Source organism: Leishmania major, chromosome 10 (assembly GCF_000002725.2).
Source record: "Leishmania major strain Friedlin complete genome, chromosome 10".
Taxonomy (NCBI): Eukaryota; Euglenozoa; class Kinetoplastea; order Trypanosomatida; family Trypanosomatidae; genus Leishmania; species Leishmania major.
In genome coordinates, this window is record NC_007251.2 from 332,501 (window position 1) to 354,634 (window position 22,134).

The window sequence follows — 22,134 nt, forward strand, 5'->3', positions numbered from 1 at the left end:
GCAGACAGGCGGCGAGGAGGATGAAGAGCTGTGCGCACACGGCGTCCAGAACGTGCGAAGGGGGTGCGCCGGCAACACTGACCGGTGTTGATGCGCTACGAAGCGAGCCGATCGGCGGAGCGGCGGAGAGTTGTACGGCTGCCTCGGCCATGAGGCGCTGCACTGCGTCAAGAGCGGCTTCGAGAAGAGCGAAGTCTACGGAGGCGGGGCTCTCTTCTACTGTGGACAGCGCTCCTGCAGCAGCGGTGTCGAGCTGCAGCACGCTGCCAGCGGCGGTCATGGCAGCCCACAGGGCCGGTACCGTCATGGTCGGGCCAGCAGGATCGACGTGGCACGTGTACGGCGTCGGTGCTGCCGCCTCACCTGCGTGCTTCTCACCAGCCGCGTGGTACTTTTCCGCCTGGTGCTGGAGTTCGACGGTGACTCGAAGCACGTGCAGCAGCGGGGGAAGGGCACTGGGCGGCACCAACACTTGCAGCAGCATTGGACACACTGCCGACAGGGAGAAGACACTGGCGGCGGATGCGGAGGTGCCGCTGGTGCTCGCGTTCGACAGCGCGCGTGTCGATGCGCAGGAGTAGAGGATGCAGGGAAAGTCGACGCACAGTGGTAGCGCTCGCAGCAGCGCACGGCGCACAAGTCGGTGGAGACGAAAGACGGAGACGGCGTTGAGGGTACCAGGGAGCCACTTGGCGCTGCCCTTCTCCGTCCTTTCGTCAGCGGCGGGCGTGGTCGTCATCAGGAAGGAGGCGTCATCGGGCATGTTAGGGGTAGCAGCAGTGACAGCACCAGCGGTGGCACTCACACACGCGAAGCTGACGTCCCACGCGCTGTACGAAGCGAGACGGGACTCGCTTGGGCCGACACCGACTTGCAGCATCATGCAGCTAGTGCCCAGGCTCAACCGGTGGTGAGGGCTTTCTGACGTCGTTGTTGATGCCGTGGCGCTGCACACGTCAAGTTTCATGAGAACGTGGTGGCGCAGCAGAAGATCGGCCAGCAGTCCCTGTGCTGTGACCAGTGCAGAGCGCATGAAGCGGCCCATGCTGTCGGTGAGCACCTTCATCGATGTGGCTGTCGGAGAGGGCGGCATCGACACTGTGCGCGCGGAGACGGCGGCGGCGACGCAATATGCCACGTGGCGGCGCGTCATGCGGTGTATGAACGTCTGCAGCTCCGCCGTGGTCAGGAGCGGTTCAGCCGGTACGCGGATCCCTGACCATGCATCGACTTCCGCACCCGCATCTATCGAGGTGGCCTTGTTTCTCAGGGGGGCCGCATGGGAACCGGCGCTGCTTGACTTGGCCCTCTGTTGCTGCTGCTGTTCGGCTTCCCACAGGGCTGCTTGGATGGCGTGCAGCAACCCGCTCACCGTCTCCACAGCCGCCGCCACCGGGCCGGGGTACGGTGACTCCAGAAATCCCTGAAGTATCTTGATCAGCGAGCGCCACCGGCAGCGCAGCGCATCGCGGCGTTCATCGCAGCACAGGTAGTCAAAGAGCGAGAGGCTGCCGTCCGCGTGCAGCCGCGCGGACCTGGACGTGCCCGCATCAGCGCTCGGGGACGTGTCAGTTGCAGCGACTGCTGGCGGGCCCAATGCGTCCATCCACCGGACAAGGTCCGCCACCAACGCCCGCGCTCGCACATTTACAGAGAAGAAGTCGTCACCGCTGCCGCTGTCGGCATCCGAGGCGTAGGCTGCACCGTAGAGGTCTAAGTCAGCGCCATAGAGCGGCAGGCAGGCCGCTGGCGGCTCCCCTCGAAGCGTCTGCCCGTTGTCCACACGACGGTGATGCCTGCGGAAGCAGCGAAAGCTCGCCATTGTTCGACAGGCAGCGGCGCCGCTGCCGCTGCTGCACCTTCCACAGGCGTCGCTCACGTCTTTGCAGAGGGAGGCGAGGCGACGGCTGCCGTCGAAGCACCACGGCCCTGTGAGGGCAGTGTAGCCCCCGCTCCACACGAACTGCACAGATTCGTCCTCTAAGGCAAGGTCGTAGCAGCGCTTGCGCACGTCCTCTTCCGTAGGAGCGGGAGGGTCGGTGACGGCAGCTGCTGAAGAGGATGTGTGTGAGTCCTTGCCGCTGACAGTAGACGACGCGCGCGCTGCGGCAGCCCTCGCTTTCATGGTGACCCGGTGCTTCCGTAGTAGCTGTTTCCGCACGGCCGCCATAAGCCGCACCGTCGACGCCGCGCCACCGTCGACGTCCCCACTTTCCAAGTATTCACCCACTTCGTTGGCTTCCATCGACGTTTCTGTGGTTGTCATGTCTGCCTGCAGCACGGAGAGTGGTACGTACTTGCGATCCCAGCTCTCCAGCGTGATATCGCGCTCGAGTGCCACACCAAAGAATAGGTGGGGGAGTACCACCTGTGCGGTGAACTGCCGTGTCTCCTCCGCACTGCTGGCTGCGAGCAACGAGCAAACCGGCTGCACATCCTCGACAGAGAGGAAGGCGCCCAAGTTGTTGTCCGTTGCGCCGGGTGCGGCCGGTGAGCTGCTGCCGGATGCCGAGATGGTGGGCCCCAGCGGTGCGCGACGAGGCAGCGCCACCCCGAGCAATGCCATCCCGGTCACCAGCGCCAGCTGCGGGTCGTCTTCTTCCACGCATCGCATAAGATACGGCACAATCTCCGTCTCCGCCCAGCGGCTTCCGAGCCTGTGGCACAGGTGCGGCAGGAGAAGGACGGCTCGATAGCGGTCCTGCTTGCGCTGCCGCGGCTCCCTGGAGAGGTCTTCGACATCACCGGCAGACACCAACGCTGCGGTGGCGCTACCGTCCTCCTCGTCCTCGCCAGACCCGCGCGCTAATGCAGCGTAGCCGCTTCGATTCGGCAGTGGCCAGTGGATGAGATTCTCCAGCACCGCCAGCGCCACCACGCGGTTCTCCATCTTTGGAGATGCAGCGTTCGCTACGCTAGTGTCTGCGTTCGTGTGCTGCTATTCTGTGCTTGTGCGCATGAGAGAGAGAGGAGGTACAACGTGTTGGGAGGGGGCAGGGTAAGGGCAGTGCATAGGCGAAGAAACTCCTTGGCGAGTTGGAGCGTGTAGGCAGGCCTTGAGGTTTGGGGGCACGAGGGTGTGCAACAGAGAGAAAGAGAGACAGTCCACATGCACGCGCAGAGTGTTCGTGGGCCTCACGGCACCTCTGCCCGGGGCTCGGCACTCCGCACTGATCCCAAAGGAGGTGTGTGATCGGCACCCTATGAGGAGGCGTTCGCGTGCGCACTACGAGCTTCGCGCCCTTGCCCCTTCATCTACAACAACTAGCGACCGTAAGTTAGCCTTCGGTTCCTTTTTGTTCTCTCGGCGTGCGTGTGTGTGTGTGTGTGTGTCAGTGGATGAAAATGCAGTGCTGCTTCACATGCGCAGACGACACACAAGCGCCCATACCCGCGACACAGCAGTTGAAAGAGAAAGGCGGGTGGTGTGTGTGTGTGTGTGTGTGTAGGGGGGAGGGTGAGGGGATAGAGAGAGAGAGGAGAGAGGGGGAGGTATAGGCATACATAGTGTATGTATGCATGCATCCGTGTGTGTGTGTGTGTGTGTGGGTGTGTGCCTCTCTCTTTCTCTTTCTCATCCATTCCTTCGTTTTACGTTTTATTATCAACGGCTTGATCGGTTACACTTGGGCTTAAACGATGCGCACCTAGTTCCAAGCCCTCCCCTCCCTTCCACCCGAATAGAAACAAGCGAACAGGCAGACAAGGCGCAACAGAGGCGAACGCCTCGAGGGCACGCGGCACGTGAACGGACCCGAGAGACACATGCGCATGAAGTTCAGTGGCCGACTACCCGTCCAGTTTTGCGTACTGCAGCACCAGATGCCGACCGTACAGGTGCGTTGCCTTGAGCGTTTCCAGCGCGCGCGCCGCCTCGGCCTCGGAGAGGAACTCGACAAAGGCAAAGCCTCGATGGTTGTTCTCGCGGTGAGAGGAGAAGGTGTGGCTCTTGCGCGGCACACGCACGGTTCGGATCTCGCTAAAGGCGGAGAAGAGCTCGCGTACGTCCTTCTCGGTCGCCTCAAAGGGGAGGTTCTTGACGATGAGCTTCTGCGGGTCGCTGCCAGGCGGCACCCTCGATGCCGACGCGGAATTCGAGATGGTGCCACTTCCTCCGTTGTCTGGATTCGCGCTACCGGCGCGACGGCGAGCGAGGACGGCAGTCTTTGTGGGGTCGGACTCATTGTCATTGTCATCGTCCGCGTCCGCTCCAGCGCACCGTCTGGTGGTGCCCTGTGGTGTGGCAGTGGTGTCTGCCACACGTGCCTGCTGCTGCAGCTGCGCAGTGTGCTTGCTGACGACGCACGACAGAGTGCGACCCGCCAGGGTTTTGCCGTTGAGCTTCGACACACAGTAGGCCAGCGTGCTCTGGTCCGCCACGGTGAGGAAGGCTCGGCCTTGCTCCTGCTGGAGGACGAGGCGCTTGATGAGCGCCTCTGGCGCGCGAGCCAGTCGCGGGCACGCATCCAATAGGAAGGCGTGCAGCTCGTCCTCGGTGGCTTGAAAGGGGATGTTGGTGAGAAACAGCGTGTATACCATCGCCTTGGCGACCGCGGTAGCAGAAGAGCCACCGGTGTCGGCTTCAGGATCGCCGTCAGCGGATGGGCCAGCCGTCAGCCCTAGGTCCGAGGCAGCTACAGCCGGCGCGCTGCCGCCCTCGCCGTCTTCCATCAGCGCCCCGACCGGTGCCCACTCGAGGAACAGCGGCGCTGTCTTGAAAAGCTTGTAGGAGAGCCGCGTGAAGGCGATGCGCGCGTCTTGCGGGTGCGTGTAGCGGAACAGCGCACACGTCCCTGCAGACGGGAAGGCCGACGTCTCTAGCACGCCGAAGCGCACAAACAGCTTTGTGAGCTCCGCCGCATCGTTGCCGTCCTTTAGCTGGAGGTTCTTCACGAGAATGGTCGTGTTCGACCGCGACTTCAGAAAGTTCTGCGTGGCGCCCTCTAGAAGATCAAAGGCGATCCCTTCGTCGCTCAGCACGTGCTGCACCTCGCTCGTCAGGTACGCCTCTGCGATGGCCGCGCGCACGGCGGCACCCTTGGCACCGACGCCGACCACATCCTCCGACCGCACGCCCAGCCGCTGCGCCACCGTCTCCACAGCAGCGTGGCTGTTCATATACATTGTGTTCCACGTCATCTGCCCGCCTCCGCCCTCCTTGCCGCGGCGATCCGCCTCGCGCTGCTTCTTAAACGACGAAGACCCAGCAAGATTCGCCCCGCTCAATGCGCCATCGGCTGCTTGAGCGGCTGCCGTCGAGGCGAGCGCAGCTTCTCGCTCCATCACACGCTTGCTGTGGGGGTCCTCTTCGGCGGCGCTGACGCGGAGCAGGCGACCCATGAGGATGGCGCCGCGGCACAACTGAAGCGCTCGCACGGCGTCCTCGGCCGACGAAAACCGCACGAAGGCGGCACCTTTGTTTTGCCGCGTGTCTTTGGTGAGGGGGATGTGCACCGCCTCCACGGGTCCCACGAGGGAGGCGGCGAACTGCTTCAGGTGCTCTTCGGTGGCGATGTAGGGGATGTTGCCAAGGCGAATGCGGTGCGACGCACGCGCGATCTCTTCCTGCGCCTCCTGCGTCATGGCCGCGGCGTCATGGTCAATACCTTTCTTCCCCGGACTCGTAGCGCTAGCGGTATTCACGGCAGTAGCAGGAATGTCCCCATCGACATCATTGTCGCACAGGAAGGCGACGTCGTCTGCATCATCTTCTCGGCGCGCCGTCACTTTCGCATCCACCGCGCTGTGCGTCGAGGAGCCCGCGAGTCCGGACAGAAAGTCCATGTCGCTTACCTCCCCCAGCGCCTGCTGCCGCGACAGGGCCCGACGCTCTTGTTCGGCCTCGTCGTCGTCATTGGCGTCTCCGCTGTCAGCGGTATGCCTCTCCGCTTGCTGGTGCCGCCGACGCTGCTGCGTCTTTTCGTCCATAGCGAAATTCTTCTGCTCATCGTCGTCTGCCGCAGCTGTTGGCGAGGTATCCGGAGCCAGGAGCAACTCTGCTGCCCACGTGGGTCCTTCCGTCGCCTTGCTTCGCAGCTCTACAAACTCACGCTGGCGGCGTGCGAGGCTGTCCGCTAAGGTGGCGCCGGTGTCGCTGTCTTTCTGCTCATCCTCACGGTCACCGTCACGCGCACGCTTGCGAGTCGTCGCCTGCTCACGCGACGTCGTGGACGAGGTGAGCCCGGAGGCGTGGGCACCGTCTGCTGCCGATTTGCGTTTGTTCTTCCGGTCGCTCGTCTCTTCCTGCTGCTGCTGCTGCCGCTTGCGCAGCTGATTCAGTGTAATGCCCACCTCGTTGAGCCCCTTCGCCAGCTCGACCTTCAGACGAGAGCTTCGGAAGAAGGAGCTGTTAAAGTATTGGGCGACAAAGTGCCCCGCCGCTGAGGTGCGGAAGCCGACAAACGCCATGCGGAGGATCATCTTGGGGGCCTTGGCTGCTGCGACTGCGCCGACGGAGCCCTGTCGTTGCTTCTGATGCTTGTGGTGGTGATTCCGGTCCGTGGCAGTGGCGGGTCTGCGAATAAATTGCACGTCGGTGATCTCCAACAGCGGAGCCTCTCGCGGCGCCGTGCGCAGGAGGTGCTGTTTCAGCTGCTCCTCCGTGCAGTCGTTTGGTAGGTTGAGAATGCGCACACGCGACATGGCGCGTGTGTTAGCAGTGCGCTGCTGCGAAGGACATGTAGATCGTGTCGCGAGAGGGAGAGCAGAGGAGAGATGAGGGAATCTCTAGTTGGACAGAACACACACACACACACACACACACACACACACACACACACACACACACACCCCGTCGGGGGTTCACATTCGCGGCGCATAAACTTCCGCAAGTGCATGCGCACACGGGTGTCGGGGAGTGTACATTCCATGTGTTGAGATCATCAGGAAGCACTTTATACAGAAATAGAGGCGTCAAGCGAAAAAAAAAGGCAAAATCAAGCGAAAAAAAAGGCAAAATCAAGCGAACAAAAAAAGACGGCGCCCACCTGCATGCACACCAATACATCTGTGTATACGTATGTATATGCCACACATGCACACCAATGCATCTGTGTATACGTATGTATATGCCACACATGCACACCAATACATCTGTGTATACGTATGTATATGCCACACATGCACACCAATACATCTGTGTATACGTATGTATATGCCACACATGCACACCAATGCATCTGTGTATACGTATGTATATGCCACACATGCACACCAATGCATCTGTGTATACGTATGTATATGCCACACATGCACACCAATACATCTGTGTATACGTATGTATATGCCACACATGCACACCAATGCATCTGTGTATACGTATGTATATGCCACACATGCACACCAATGCATCTGTGTATACGTATGTATATGCCACACATGCACACCAATACATCTGTGTATACGTATGTATATGCCACACATGCACACCAATACATCTGTGTATACGTATGTATATGCCACACATGCACACCAATGCATCTGTGTATACGTATGTATATGCCACACATGCACACCAATGCATCTGTGTATACGTATGTATATGCCACACATGCACACCAATGCATCTGTGTATACGTATGTATATGCCACACATGCACACCAATGCATCTGTGTATACGTATGTATATGCCACACATGCACACCAATGCATCTGTGTATACGTATGTATATGCCACACATGCACACCAATGCATCTGTGTATACGTATGTATATGCCACACATGCACACCAATGCATCTGTGTATACGTATGTATATGCCACACATGCACACCAATGCATCTGTGTATACGTATGTATATGCCACACATGCACACCAATGCATCTGTGTATACGTATGTATATGCCACACATGCACACCAATGCATCTGTGTATACGTATGTATATGCCACACATGCACACCAATACATCTGTGTATACGTATGTATATGCCACACATGCACACCAATACATCTGTGTATACGTATGTATATGCCACACATGCACACCAATGCATCTGTGTATACGTATGTATATGCCACACATGCACACCAATGCATCTGTGTATACGTATGTATATGCCACACATGCACACCAATACATCTGTGTATACGTATGTATATGCCACACATGCACACCAATGCATCTGTGTATACGTATGTATATGCCACACATGCACACCAATGCATCTGTGTATACGTATGTATATGCCACACATGCACACCAATACATCTGTGTATACGTATGTATATGCCACACATGCACACCAATACATCTGTGTATACGTATGTATATGCCACACATGCACACCAATACATCTGTGTATACGTATGTATATGCCACACATGCACACCAATACATCTGTGTATACGTATGTATATGCCACACATGCACACCAATGCATCTGTGTATACGTATGTATATGCCACACATGCACACCAATACATCTGTGTATACGTATGTATATGCCACACATGCACACCAATGCATCTGTGTATACGTATGTATATGCCACACATGCACACCAATACATCTGTGTATACGTATGTATATGCCACACATGCACACCAATGCATCTGTGTATACGTATGTATATGCCACACATGCACACCAATGCATCTGTGTATACGTATGTATATGCCACACATGCACACCAATACATCTGTGTATACGTATGTATATGCCACACATGCACACCAATGCATCTGTGTATACGTATGTATATGCCACACATGCACACCAATGCATCTGTGTATACGTATGTATATGCCACACATGCACACCAATACATCTGTGTATACGTATGTATATGCCACACATGCACACCAATACATCTGTGTATACGTATGTATATGCCACACATGCACACCAATGCATCTGTGTATACGTATGTATATGCCACACATGCACACCAATGCATCTGTGTATACGTATGTATATGCCACACATGCACACCAATGCATCTGTGTATACGTATGTATATGCCACACATGCACACCAATACATACACATGTACATCGGAGGACACCTATACACATTTTCACACACACACACACACACACACACACACACACACACACGCACACACACACACACGCACACACACACACACGCACACGCACACACACGCACACGCACACAGGTGTATGTGTGTGTGTGTGTGTGTGCAGATGCGGCATCATTGTCCATGCCACTTTGACGAATGTCCAAAGCAAGATTGCTGGCCCCCTCCCCTCCCTTCACCTCCCTCTCCGGTGTGTGTGTGTGGCCCCCAGCAAAGAAAAAAACATCACCGAGGAGTCAAACGTGAGGGGGCGGGGCTGAGGCGGCATCGGCGCTCGGTCTACCGAGCAAAGAGAAAATAGTAAAGGCAGCCGCGACGATGCCCAAAGGAAACACGCAAACGAATTTCATCAAGTGTGCTCGTGTGTGTGTGTGTGTGTCCATTCTCTGCGGTACACGGCGTGGGGTCAAAACCCCTCCCCTCCCCTCCTCTCCCCCGACCGGCCCTGCCACAGACCTCATCGCGTGGCGCGGGGCATCGGTAGACACACACGCGCTACAGCAGTGCGCCGACTCAGCTGCCTGAGCACGGCCCCTGCCTCAGGCTCTACCCGACTTCCACGCGTCGCAGGTCCGCCTCACCGCCGCACCCATTGTGCCGGCCACCACCTGGAGCACCCCCTCAGGGCGACGCTCCGGCTCCCCGCCAGCAGGCAGTGATGGCCGAACGGGATGCGTTCGAATTGCGCCGGCATTTCGCCTGTCAGAGGGGCGGCGCAGAGGTGCTCGCTGTCGCAGGCCGCCCCCGCCGCCACCATGTCCGGGGGACATGAGCGCCGACACAGCGGTAGCGGTGCACCGCTTTGACCTCCCCACGTCGGAGGCACGTGACCACGTCGCCAGCAGAAGCGGTTCGGCATTGGCAGGGGATGGAGGAGGAGGAGAGGGGGGTGGGGGGCTGCTTGGCGTCCACCCCAAACAGAGTGGGGCCCGCTGGACCCTGGGATGCCGCGCGTTGCGGTGTGTGTGCGCCCCACCTCCCTCGTCATCAAGGGACTTACATTTGTGTACCAAAGGAGAAGAAATGCGAGAGCTGTGCAACGGTCGGGCAGAGGCGTACACTGACACACCCACACTCCTACGCGCGCATCAGGAGGGGACGGCGGCTCAAAACACGATCGCCCTTCCCCCCCTATAGAGTCACGGCGATACTGTATGTGCCGATGACCATGATGAGCACTGCCACGACAAGGTACACGTAGCAGCGGATGCGCTTGAAGGTAAAGCACGGCGCCGTAACGAAGATCTTCTTCCAGTACTGCAACGTGTTGCGGTCCGCATCGGGGTGCTCCACGGCGTACTTCACATGCATGGCGAGGACCGACGGGATGACCATCACCATGCACACCGACGGCAGCGCGCCGATGAACGCGACGACGGTGTTGACAGCCGAGGTCGGCATCCCCATGGCCAGAGCCCAGATAACAAGATTGATGAGCAAACGAAGGCTAATACCCATCCAGCTACGCGGCTTGCACCCCGCCGTCTGGTCGATCAGCTGCATTGCGGACATGAACTGCACCGGGTAGGTGAAAATGAGGTTCAACAGAAAAAACACGCGCACGCTTGTACCCCACGGCGAGTGCGCCACCTTGGCCACCAGCGAGGTGGTCATGGAATCACCGTAGGCGAGGTAGCCAGTCAGACCAAACAGTATGTACCAAGCAACGACGCCGGTGATGACCAAGGTCGCCATCTTGGGCACCAGCCGCTTCTGCGTGCAGGCGGCGTGCACCGGCAGGATAATGGCAATGCCCTCCAGCACCATCATGTTGTTAGCGAGGTTGTTGAACCAGCCCACGGGGATGCGGTTGCCGGCGACGTCGCAGCTTGGGTGAACACCATCCTGACTGAGCTGCATGAGCGACATTGCGAAGCAGCATATGAGCGAGTAGAAGACGCTGACGGTGGCGATGATGGAGGTGATGGCAAGCAGCGAGAGGTTGTCGGAAAAGCAGGTCATGGGGAAGCACAGGAAGAACACCACCGTCACCCACAAGTACTTGGAGCCCTTGAAGTTGGCGAACTCGTCCATGGTGCCACCAAACAGCTGGGAGTACATGAGGCAGAAGCCAAACTGCGCAAGGCACATGGCAACAAACAAGAACCAGCCCAATCCGGCGCCGCACACGTAGCGACACACCTGCGAGTAGGTGGTCACATCGCTGCGGTTGATCTTGATCTTCACGTCCACCAGCAGCCGCGTACAGTCGATGACGGCGGCACCGATGAGGACGCCGAGGATCACAGAGACAACGTAGCCTGCGTCGGGGTAGAAGGTAGGCAGGAGGAACACACCGGTGCCGACGTTTGCCTTGAAGACATGGAAAGCAGACTTGTAGATGTTTGTGTTCTCCTTTAGCTCACCGGCGGCGAGGCGGACCTCAGACATGTCGTCATCGTCGTCCATTTCAACGTATTCCGGCACCTTCTGGTCCTTCTGCTGGAAGGAGGGGTCTCCATTGTTTGCGCCCTTGTCGCCCTCCACCTCGGGCACGCTCATAAAGCCCTCGATGAGGGTCTTGCGGTGACGTTCGTCCTCCATTTGCGTGAGATGTGCGGGTTCGTTGTCCGATGCGGTGCTCGGCAATCTGGACATGCGTGCGAGCAGGGGGTGGTGGGGTGGAGTGGTGGTGGTGGTGAAGTGAGGTGAGGTGAGGTGAGAAAGAGATGCAACAGAGATGAAGGGAGAGAGAGAAGGTGGTGCCACAACGACGAGAAACAACGCGTGCGCCGTACAAGGGCAGCTGTGGAGAAGCTGCGAAGAGAGCAATTCGATCGGTTGCAGTCGCACCAGCGACGGTCACTTCGGAGGGAGGGGCGAAGGGTTCTGGGTGCACGGACACATGCCTTGCATACACTTTAGGAAGGGTGAGGAGTATGATAATACTTGGGAAGAGGTGGAGGGGTGCCACAAAGGCAGCGGAGGCGTGAGAAAAAACTGCACGTGTCCACAGATTAGGGCAGGAGCACTAGGCGGGTGGCGCTGGGTACGGGAAGATGGTAGCCCTCTCAAAGCCTCCCAATCACCCGTGTCACAGCCATGGCACCCTACTGCCGTTGTCTCTCTCTGCTGTTCTCTATCTGTCTCTCCCTGTGTGTGTGTGTATGGGCCGCTGTTGCATTTTCCGTTTCACCAAATCAATGCACAACACACCAAACGACGAAACAAAAAAATACGAAGAGAATTTACCTTAGGTACGTTTCATGCCCATTCTCTGCGGTACACGGCGTGGGGTCAAAACCCCTCCCCTCCCCTCCTCTCCCCCGACCGGCCCTGCCACAGACCTCATCGCGTGGCGCGGGGCATCGGTAGACACACACGCGCTACAGCAGTGCGCCGACTCAGCTGCCTGAGCACGGCCCCTGCCTCAGGCTCTACCCGACTTCCACGCGTCGCAGGTCCGCCTCACCGCCGCACCCATTGTGCCGGCCACCACCTGGAGCACCCCCTCAGGGCGACGCTCCGGCTCCCCGCCAGCAGGCAGTGATGGCCGAACGGGATGCGTTCGAATTGCGCCGGCATTTCGCCTGTCAGAGGGGCGGCGCAGAGGTGCTCGCTGTCGCAGGCCGCCCCCGCCGCCACCATGTCCGGGGGACATGAGCGCCGACACAGCGGTAGCGGTGCACCGCTTTGACCTCCCCACGTCGGAGGCACGTGACCACGTCGCCAGCAGAAGCGGTTCGGCATTGGCAGGGGATGGAGGAGGAGGAGAGGGGGGTGGGGGGCTGCTTGGCGTCCACCCCAAACAGAGTGGGGCCCGCTGGACCCTGGGATGCCGCGCGTTGCGGTGTGTGTGCGCCCCACCTCCCTCGTCATCAAGGGACTTACATTTGTGTACCAAAGGAGAAGAAATGCGAGAGCTGTGCAACGGTCGGGCAGAGGCGTACACTGACACACCCACACTCCTACGCGCGCATCAGGAGGGGACGGCGGCTCAAAACACGATCGCCCTTCCCCCCCTATAGAGTCACGGCGATACTGTATGTGCCGATGACCATGATGAGCACTGCCACGACAAGGTACACGTAGCAGCGGATGCGCTTGAAGGTAAAGCACGGCGCCGTAACGAAGATCTTCTTCCAGTACTGCAACGTGTTGCGGTCCGCATCGGGGTGCTCCACGGCGTACTTCACATGCATGGCGAGGACCGACGGGATGACCATCACCATGCACACCGACGGCAGCGCGCCGATGAACGCGACGACGGTGTTGACAGCCGAGGTCGGCATCCCCATGGCCAGAGCCCAGATAACAAGATTGATGAGCAAACGAAGGCTAATACCCATCCAGCTACGCGGCTTGCACCCCGCCGTCTGGTCGATCAGCTGCATTGCGGACATGAACTGCACCGGGTAGGTGAAAATGAGGTTCAACAGAAAAAACACGCGCACGCTTGTACCCCACGGCGAGTGCGCCACCTTGGCCACCAGCGAGGTGGTCATGGAATCACCGTAGGCGAGGTAGCCAGTCAGACCAAACAGTATGTACCAAGCAACGACGCCGGTGATGACCAAGGTCGCCATCTTGGGCACCAGCCGCTTCTGCGTGCAGGCGGCGTGCACCGGCAGGATAATGGCAATGCCCTCCAGCACCATCATGTTGTTAGCGAGGTTGTTGAACCAGCCCACGGGGATGCGGTTGCCGGCGACGTCGCAGCTTGGGTGAACACCATCCTGACTGAGCTGCATGAGCGACATTGCGAAGCAGCATATGAGCGAGTAGAAGACGCTGACGGTGGCGATGATGGAGGCGATGGCAAGCAGCGAGAGGTTGTCGGAAAAGCAGGTCATGGGGAAGCACAGGAAGAACACCACCGTCACCCACAAGTACTTGGAGCCCTTGAAGTTGGCGAGCTCGTCCATGGTGCCACCAAACAGCTGGGAGTACATGAGGCAGAAGCCAAACTGCGCAAGGCACATGGCAACAAACAAGAACCAGCCCAATCCGGCGCCGCACACGTAGCGACACACCTGCGAGTAGGTGGTCACATCGCTGCGGTTGATCTTGATCTTCACGTCCACCAGCAGCCGCGTACAGTCGATGACGGCGGCACCGATGAGGACGCCGAGGATCACAGAGACAACGTAGCCTGCGTCGGGGTAGAAGGTAGGCAGGAGGAACACACCGGTGCCGACGTTTGCCTTGAAGACATGGAAAGCAGACTTGTAGATGTTTGTGTTCTCCTTTAGCTCACCGGCGGCGAGGCGGACCTCAGACATGTCGTCATCGTCGTCCATTTCAACGTATTCCGGCACCTTCTGGTCCTTCTGCTGGAAGGAGGGGTCTCCATTGTTTGCGCCCTTGTCGCCCTCCACCTCGGGCACGCTCATAAAGCCCTCGATGAGGGTCTTGCGGTGACGTTCGTCCTCCATTTGCGTGAGATGTGCGGGTTCGTTGTCCGATGCGGTGCTCGGCAATCTGGACATGCGTGCGAGCAGGGGGTGGTGGGGTGGAGTGGTGGTGGTGGTGAAGTGAGGTGAGGTGAGGTGAGAAAGAGATGCAACAGAGATGAAGGGAGAGAGAGAAGGTGGTGCCACAACGACGAGAAACAACGCGTGCGCCGTACAAGGGCAGCTGTGGAGAAGCTGCGAAGAGAGCAATTCGATCGGTTGCAGTCGCACCAGCGACGGTCACTTCGGAGGGAGGGGCGAAGGGTTCTGGGTGCACGGACACATGCCTTGCATACACTTTAGGAAGGGTGAGGAGTATGATAATACTTGGGAAGAGGTGGAGGGGTGCCACAAAGGCAGCGGAGGCGTGAGAAAAAACTGCACGTGTCCACAGATTAGGGCAGGAGCACTAGGCGGGTGGCGCTGGGTACGGGAAGATGGTAGCCCTCTCAAAGCCTCCCAATCACCCGTGTCACAGCCATGGCACCCTACTGCCGTTGTCTCTCTCTGCTGTTCTCTATCTGTCTCTCCCTGTGTGTGTGTGTATGGGCCGCTGTTGCATTTTCCGTTTCACCAAATCAATGCACAACACACCAAACGACGAAACAAAAAAATACGAAGAGAATTTACCTTAGGTACGTTTCATGCCCATTCTCTGCGGTACACGGCGTGGGGTCAAAACCCCTCCCCTCCCCTCCTCTCCCCCGACCGGCCCTGCCACAGACCTCATCGCGTGGCGCGGGGCATCGGTAGACACACACGCGCTACAGCAGTGCGCCGACTCAGCTGCCTGAGCACGGCCCCTGCCTCAGGCTCTACCCGACTTCCACGCGTCGCAGGTCCGCCTCACCGCCGCACCCATTGTGCCGGCCACCACCTGGAGCACCCCCTCAGGGCGACGCTCCGGCTCCCCGCCAGCAGGCAGTGATGGCCGAACGGGATGCGTTCGAATTGCGCCGGCATTTCGCCTGTCAGAGGGGCGGCGCAGAGGTGCTCGCTGTCGCAGGCCGCCCCCGCCGCCACCATGTCCGGGGGACATGAGCGCCGACACAGCGGTAGCGGTGCACCGCTTTGACCTCCCCACGTCGGAGGCACGTGACCACGTCGCCAGCAGAAGCGGTTCGGCATTGGCAGGGGATGGAGGAGGAGGAGAGGGGGGTGGGGGGCTGCTTGGCGTCCACCCCAAACAGAGTGGGGCCCGCTGGACCCTGGGATGCCGCGCGTTGCGGTGTGTGTGCGCCCCACCTCCCTCGTCATCAAGGGACTTACATTTGTGTACCAAAGGAGAAGAAATGCGAGAGCTGTGCAACGGTCGGGCAGAGGCGTACACTGACACACCCACACTCCTACGCGCGCATCAGGAGGGGACGGCGGCTCAAAACACGATCGCCCTTCCCCCCCTATAGAGTCACGGCGATACTGTATGTGCCGATGACCATGATGAGCACTGCCACGACAAGGTACACGTAGCAGCGGATGCGCTTGAAGGTAAAGCACGGCGCCGTAACGAAGATCTTCTTCCAGTACTGCAACGTGTTGCGGTCCGCATCGGGGTGCTCCACGGCGTACTTCACATGCATGGCGAGGACCGACGGGATGACCATCACCATGCACACCGACGGCAGCGCGCCGATGAACGCGACGACGGTGTTGACAGCCGAGGTCGGCATCCCCATGGCCAGAGCCCAGATAACAAGATTGATGAGCAAACGAAGGCTAATACCCATCCAGCTACGCGGCTTGCACCCCGCCGTCTGGTCGATCAGCTGCATTGCGGACATGAACTGCACCGGGTAGGTGAAAATGAGGTTCAACAGAAAAAACACGCGCACGCTTGTACCCCACGGCGAGTGCGCCACCTTGGCCACCAGCGAGGTGGTCATGGAATCACCGTAGGCGAGGTAGCCAGTCAGACCAAACAGTATGTACCAAGCAACGACGCCGGTGATGACCAAGGTCGCCATCTTGGGCACCAGCCGCTTCTGCGTGCAGGCGGCGTGCACCGGCAGGATAATGGCAATGCCCTCCAGCACCATCATGTTGTTAGCGAGGTTGTTGAACCAGCCCACGGGGATGCGGTTGCCGGCGACGTCGCAGCTTGGGTGAACACCATCCTGACTGAGCTGCATGAGCGACATTGCGAAGCAGCATATGAGCGAGTAGAAGACGCTGACGGTGGCGATGATGGAGGCGATGGCAAGCAGCGAGAGGTTGTCGGAAAAGCAGGTCATGGGGAAGCACAGGAAGAACACCACCGTCACCCACAAGTACTTGGAGCCCTTGAAGTTGGCGAGCTCGTCCATGGTGCCACCAAACAGCTGGGAGTACATGAGGCAGAAGCCAAACTGCGCAAGGCACATGGCAACAAACAAGAACCAGCCCAATCCGGCGCCGCACACGTAGCGACACACCTGCGAGTAGGTGGTCACATCGCTGCGGTTGATCTTGATCTTCACGTCCACCAGCAGCCGCGTACAGTCGATGACGGCGGCACCGATGAGGACGCCGAGGATCACAGAGACAACGTAGCCTGCGTCGGGGTAGAAGGTGGGCAGGAGGAACACACCGGTGCCGACGTTTGCCTTGAAGACATGGAAAGCAGACTTGTAGATGTTTGTGTTCTCCTTTAGCTCACCGGCGGCGAGGCGGACCTCAGACATGTCGTCATCGTCGTCCATTTCAACGTATTCCGGCACCTTCTGGTCCTTCTGCTGGAAGGAGGGGTCTCCATTGTTTGCGCCCTTGTCGCCCTCCACCTCGGGCACGCTCATAAAGCCCTCGATGAGGGTCTTGCGGTGACGTTCGTCCTCCATTTGCGTGAGATGTGCGGGTTCGTTGTCCGATGCGGTGCTCGGCAATCTGGACATGCGTGCGAGCAGGGGGTGGTGGGGTGGAGTGAGGTGAGGTGAGGTGAGAAAGAGATGCAACAGAGATGAAGGGGGAGGGAGAGAGAGGGAGAGAGAGAAGGTGGTGCGCACAATCGAATTGAAGGGAGGGGGGTATTGTGGCAAGTGGAAAATAAGGAAGGGACCAGAAAAAGAGGGGGGAGGGAGGGAGTGGGGGGAGGGGAGGGGTGAAGGGGGAGGGGAAACCAACAGCAACAGCAAGAACAGCTAAAGCGCGGGAGGGGAAGAGAGAGAGAGAGGGCGAGGCTACTCCACACAGACTCCTTTCGTACGCGAGATGCGACGGATTGTTGGAAAGGGGTGCGAATGCGTGCGCGTGTTGGGAGTAAGGAAAGGGAGGAAGGAGGAGGTGGAAATCGCGTGAGAGATTACGGATCGCCAGAGCGTGACGGGGCGAGTTGCTTGCCTCTATGACACTAAGGAAACAGACTGCGATGGCGGAGTTTTACTGATGGCGCATTGGAGAGCGAGAAGAGGGCGATAAGGTGGGAAGGCGAAGACCACGAGTGCAGGCCAGGGTAAACGACAGGGAGGGGTATAGACAAAGTGAAGTGCACGATGTAGTGTAGGGGAGGTCCCGGTGGATGTTGCCGGGCAATCAGCGAGAGGGCTGAGAGGTAGATAAGAGAGGCGGCGCGGGGTACGAGCACGCGAGCAGCACGCACCGAAAAACGCCCATAAGTGAATCATACGTGTACACGTATGCGCATGCATGCGCGTGTGCGTCGGATCCCCGTTTAGGTTTTTGCCATTTCGTGTTCCACAGAGAGCGAGATGACGCGGGCTCCTTCTCTCCTTTCATGTGCTGCCGCGTTCCGTTGGAGAAGGGCAGTGGACGGAGTAACAATGAGGAGAAGGGCTGAGGGGAGGAGGGCTCTATGTGCATGTGCATGTGCGTAGGTGATGACACTAGCACGTCCACATGACACGAAACGTGACGTGTGGAGCAGCCGCATTACTCCTACCTCTCGCCGTCCCCCCCCCCCTCACTCCATGGCTCACATCCCTTCCACCACAGCGGACGCGGCGCCAGAGTGTTAGACGGAGTAAGCGAAACACCAAACGCGAAAAAACGAGAACTGCAGCACCAGTGCGACTACAGTCGAAGGTAGCATTGGCCGTGCGCGCGCATGTTGTGAGCACCGGCAAGGTGAGGCAGCGACAGCCGTACCACAGCACCGTAGGCGCACACACACACATACACACACACACACACACACACACACCTACACGTTCATCTCACGAGAGAAGCCTGTGCATGTGCGACACCACTCTCGATGGAGTCCCTTCGGTGACAGTGAGGTGCAAACTTAGCACCTGCAGTTGTCGACGTCCTTCCTCAGCCATCTCACCTCGACACAGAAGCAGCTAATACCGTTGAAGGCATGTCTTGAGTTCCTCCGCATAGGCTTTGTTGAAGAGCTTGACGGCAGGGGAGATCGGGGTGACCGCCGTGAAGGTGGCGCAGCAGGTGAAGCGCACCGTGTAGAAGAAGAAGACTAAGAGGCCCACGAGGAAGATGACCTTTGCCAAGAACACGGCAGCTGAAGGGAGCATCGGGCGCAGACGGGGCGGGGGGGGCGCAGAGGGGGGTGGGTGGGTGGGTGGGGACGGGGGAGAGAGGGGGAGCGCAGATATTGTCGATTGTATCAGGACTACACTCAGTCACCCGCAGACACAGAGGTTGCGCGCGTGTGCTCGTACGTGTGTCGGGGGCGAGGGCGTGCGCGTAGGCGACAGCGAAGGTGGGGAGGGGGGACGCAGAGGGAGCTTGCTGGCAGCAAGAGAAGACGCAGGAAGAGCGGCACTGAGACGCGCGAGGCATGCCGCGCTAGCACAGGAGCGTCACGTGTACCAGTAGTGGCCAAAAGAGAGAGAGAGAGAGAGGAGGACACACAAAAGGCGAAGAAGTCCGACCCGCCAACGGTGATGCCACATGGCTTGCACACACATCTTCCCTGCGTGTGTTGTGTGTTGTAGTTCGCCGTATTTTCGGGTGTGCGGTTGTTCGCTTTCTCTGAGCAGCTGCCTCGATCATTACTTTCACTTCACTCCCACAGACATACACGCAGATGCGCACCGGGAGGAGGAGAGGCTGAGAGGGAGATACGGAAGAGCTTCAAGCCTTCCGGCGGCGCTTGTGCCCCGGTGCGTTGGGGTTCTCCCGCTCGTAGAAGCGTTGGAGGAGGCTGATAGCCTCTGCCTCGGTATGGCCGCCCTCGCTCACGTACCCGGGCCACCACTCACCCCTACAGACGATCCCACCCTCATCAACGCTGGGCGAGCTCTTCGACGTACCCGCGAAGCGTGGCATGGTGGCTGCTGACTGATCTGGTTGCGAAGGCTGTTGCAGCAGCAGCTGTTGTTGACGAGGTGATGCATGCAGGGCCAACACGGTGCCGTTGCCGCCAAAACGCGGGTTGCGGCAGCCGAAAAAGACGTGAGCGATTCGGTTGTATAAAAGCATTGCACCGCACATCACGCACGGCTCAACGGTGACGTAGAGAACATAATCAGCCAGGCTGGACAGCGGCGGGGTAGTTGGTGGGGAGGTCAATCTGTTTTGTTTCTCTTCCTCAACTACCCCATTCTCTCCTTCGCTAGCACCGGTTTTACTTGAGCTTGCACCCGCGCTTCCGTCTCCGCCTCTCGTTGCGTCATCGATAAGCTTCTGAACGGCGATGAACTCAGCATGGGCCAGAGCATGGTGCTGCAGATTGGTTTGATTACGGCCGCGCGCAGCGATGCACGACTCGGCGAGCTGGTCGCAGCTGCGCAACAAGGCTGCGTGAGGTGGCGCATTGGTAACAGCGTCTGACGACTGCAGCGCAAGCTTCGTGTACACCGTCTCATTGGCTTCCGTGCGCACCAGCACGCAGCCAACAGGCACTTCGCCCTCTTCAAGCGCCAGCTCCGCTTCCCTGAGGGCCGCGCGCATGAAGGTGTCGACATAGTGCACAGACATCGATGCCGGAGACCCTCACCCGTGCCCGTCTTTACTCACTAACAAAAAAACAACAAAAAACGAAAAAAAAAGCACAGTAGGACGGCAAGCGTACACCGGCGCAGCGACGACGCACGAGTGGGAAGGAGACTCGGGGAGGCTCACTGACACACAATTGCCGCGGTGAAAGACAATGGCCACATTATAAGAAGTCATATAGGGACGGAGAAAGGGAGAAAGGGAAGGTGTGTGTGTGTGTGGTGGTGGTGGTGGTGGTGGTGGGGTAGTGCTTCGATGTTAGTTCACATGTGCGCCATCACACGGCACGTGTGACACACAGCCAAGTTGGGGCCCGCACATCCAGACACCGAAAAATGCCCCCCCCCCCCTCCCCCATGAAGGGAGCGCGTGCGTGATGCTGCGTGAACAGCGTCCCTTCCGCCCTCCTCATCTGTTCCTCTCTGGTTCGCTGCGGTGGTGGAGGCGGGGCAAGAGAAGGACTAATAAACACAGAGCATGTCAGCCGCTCTCGCTCTGCCACGTGTGTGTTCACCCTACCAGACGTTCGTGATGGCTTGTTTTGGCTTCTCTCGCCTTTGCTGTGCCTCCCCCTCCTCTGCAACTGCCTCCGTGTTCAGAGGGCACCGCTGTAGAGGATAGCAGAAGCACGCGAAATCAAAGTAAACAGGGCGTCTGGATATCACATGGAACTACCACACATCATGGGGGAGGCGCACATGCACACACACACACACACACGCACATGTAGGGTGTGTATGTGTGTGTGTGTATGTGCGCCTGCGCGTGCGTGGACTCTGCTGTCGTCGAGACGTGATTTCATTCTCGTTATTTCCGGACAGTGGCAAGCGTAACACAGAAAACCAAACAAAGGAGGAGGACAACGCTACCCACACTTGACCACCGCGGCCCCCTCTCAGCGGCCATTTTCCTGTTGGTACCGACGAGCGCTCTCTGGCAGCCCCACTCCCCGCCCCGCAACACACACACACACACACACACCCATCGAGCTGAGGAGGAGAAGAGTAAGCATGCAACTACCGACAAACAACCCCCCAAACCAAACCGGAAAAAAAACCCAAGCAAAACGCCTCTCCGTGGTGCGTTCGACGGCCAACCATGCTGACTGGCGGGCACCAGGATAGGCGCATAGATAGATACAAATATAGATTTGTATGTATACATGATTTACTGTTCTGCGCTGCCGTCGATGGGGTCTGTATTCCTCCCACCAGCGCTGCGGCGATGGTCTTCCCCCTTCGCCCCCGCCGCTTCTGCGCGTGCTCTCTCAACCTCGACGCCGACACACGCGCTGGTTGCGCTCTCACAGATATTGGTATGTGTGCATTAGGGGTCACGAAGGAAAGGATGCGGGAAGACGGGCGGAGGAGGAGGTAGGGCGAGAAGCGAAGCTCCTGTTAACTACGCTGCCATCAGCCCCCTTCCCCCCCTCCCCTCACACATACACTCAGATATGCAACTGCACCAACTACCGAAACTACACCAGCGGCGGACAGCCCCACGCACGCGGAATGTAAGGAGCAGGAAAGAGGCACACAATACAACATGACGTGGGCGAAGTAGCGTTGAGTCAACATAAGAGAAGGGCGAGGGGATATCGAGGAAGGCACGTCCATGGCGGGCAGCGGAGTGTGGCGAGAGTAAAGATGAGAGCGAGGGCGCGCAAGGGAGGGGGGGGGGAAGGCGAGATACCCACCCCACTTCACCCCCTCAAAAAAGGAGCAACTACACGCTGCGTTGGCGACCTTGGTGTGTCAAGGCGGCTGGCACCTGTGCCAGCACACACATCTTTGTGCATGTATACGTACAC

At 58.7% G+C, this 22,134-nt stretch overlaps 6 protein-coding genes across 6 annotated transcripts in view; all 6 read right to left on the bottom strand.

Annotated features, from left to right (window-relative positions):
- The window catches only part of LMJF_10_0690 (conserved hypothetical protein), a gene marked incomplete at both ends in the record, with an annotated part of 4,974 nt that extends 2,084 nt beyond the window's left edge, over positions 1-2,890 (bottom strand). The window contains one exon of the mRNA XM_001681350.2: positions 1-2,890. This exon is cut by the window's left edge and continues 2,084 nt beyond it. Coding sequence (XP_001681402.2) covers positions 1-2,890 — 2,890 coding nt within the window.
- An 899-nt stretch (positions 2,891-3,789) lies between these two features.
- Positions 3,790-6,642, bottom strand: LMJF_10_0700 (conserved hypothetical protein; the record flags this gene model as incomplete). The annotated part of the gene is made up of 1 exon (XM_001681351.1): positions 3,790-6,642. One exon carries the CDS (start codon positions 6,640-6,642, stop codon positions 3,790-3,792), a length of 2,853 nt encoding a protein of 950 aa, XP_001681403.1.
- Positions 6,643-10,173: 3,531 nt separating this feature from the next.
- On the bottom strand, positions 10,174-11,640 carry AAT20.1 (putative amino acid transporter; the record flags this gene model as incomplete). The annotated part of the gene is made up of 1 exon (XM_001681352.1): positions 10,174-11,640. One exon carries the CDS (start codon positions 11,638-11,640, stop codon positions 10,174-10,176), a length of 1,467 nt encoding a protein of 488 aa, XP_001681404.1.
- A 1,364-nt stretch (positions 11,641-13,004) lies between these two features.
- AAT20.2 (putative amino acid transporter) lies at positions 13,005-14,471 on the bottom strand (the record flags this gene model as incomplete). Its single annotated transcript, XM_001681353.1, has 1 exon — positions 13,005-14,471. One exon carries the CDS (start codon positions 14,469-14,471, stop codon positions 13,005-13,007), a length of 1,467 nt encoding a protein of 488 aa, XP_001681405.1.
- A 1,364-nt stretch (positions 14,472-15,835) lies between these two features.
- AAT20.3 (putative amino acid transporter) lies at positions 15,836-17,302 on the bottom strand (the record flags this gene model as incomplete). Its single annotated transcript, XM_001681354.1, has 1 exon — positions 15,836-17,302. The coding sequence occupies one exon, from the start codon at positions 17,300-17,302 to the stop codon at positions 15,836-15,838; it is 1,467 nt and encodes a 488-aa protein (XP_001681406.1).
- A 2,158-nt stretch (positions 17,303-19,460) lies between these two features.
- On the bottom strand, positions 19,461-20,306 carry LMJF_10_0730 (putative deaminase; the record flags this gene model as incomplete). Its single annotated transcript, XM_001681355.1, has 1 exon — positions 19,461-20,306. The coding sequence occupies one exon, from the start codon at positions 20,304-20,306 to the stop codon at positions 19,461-19,463; it is 846 nt and encodes a 281-aa protein (XP_001681407.1).
- Between the last annotated feature and the right edge of the window lie 1,828 nt (positions 20,307-22,134).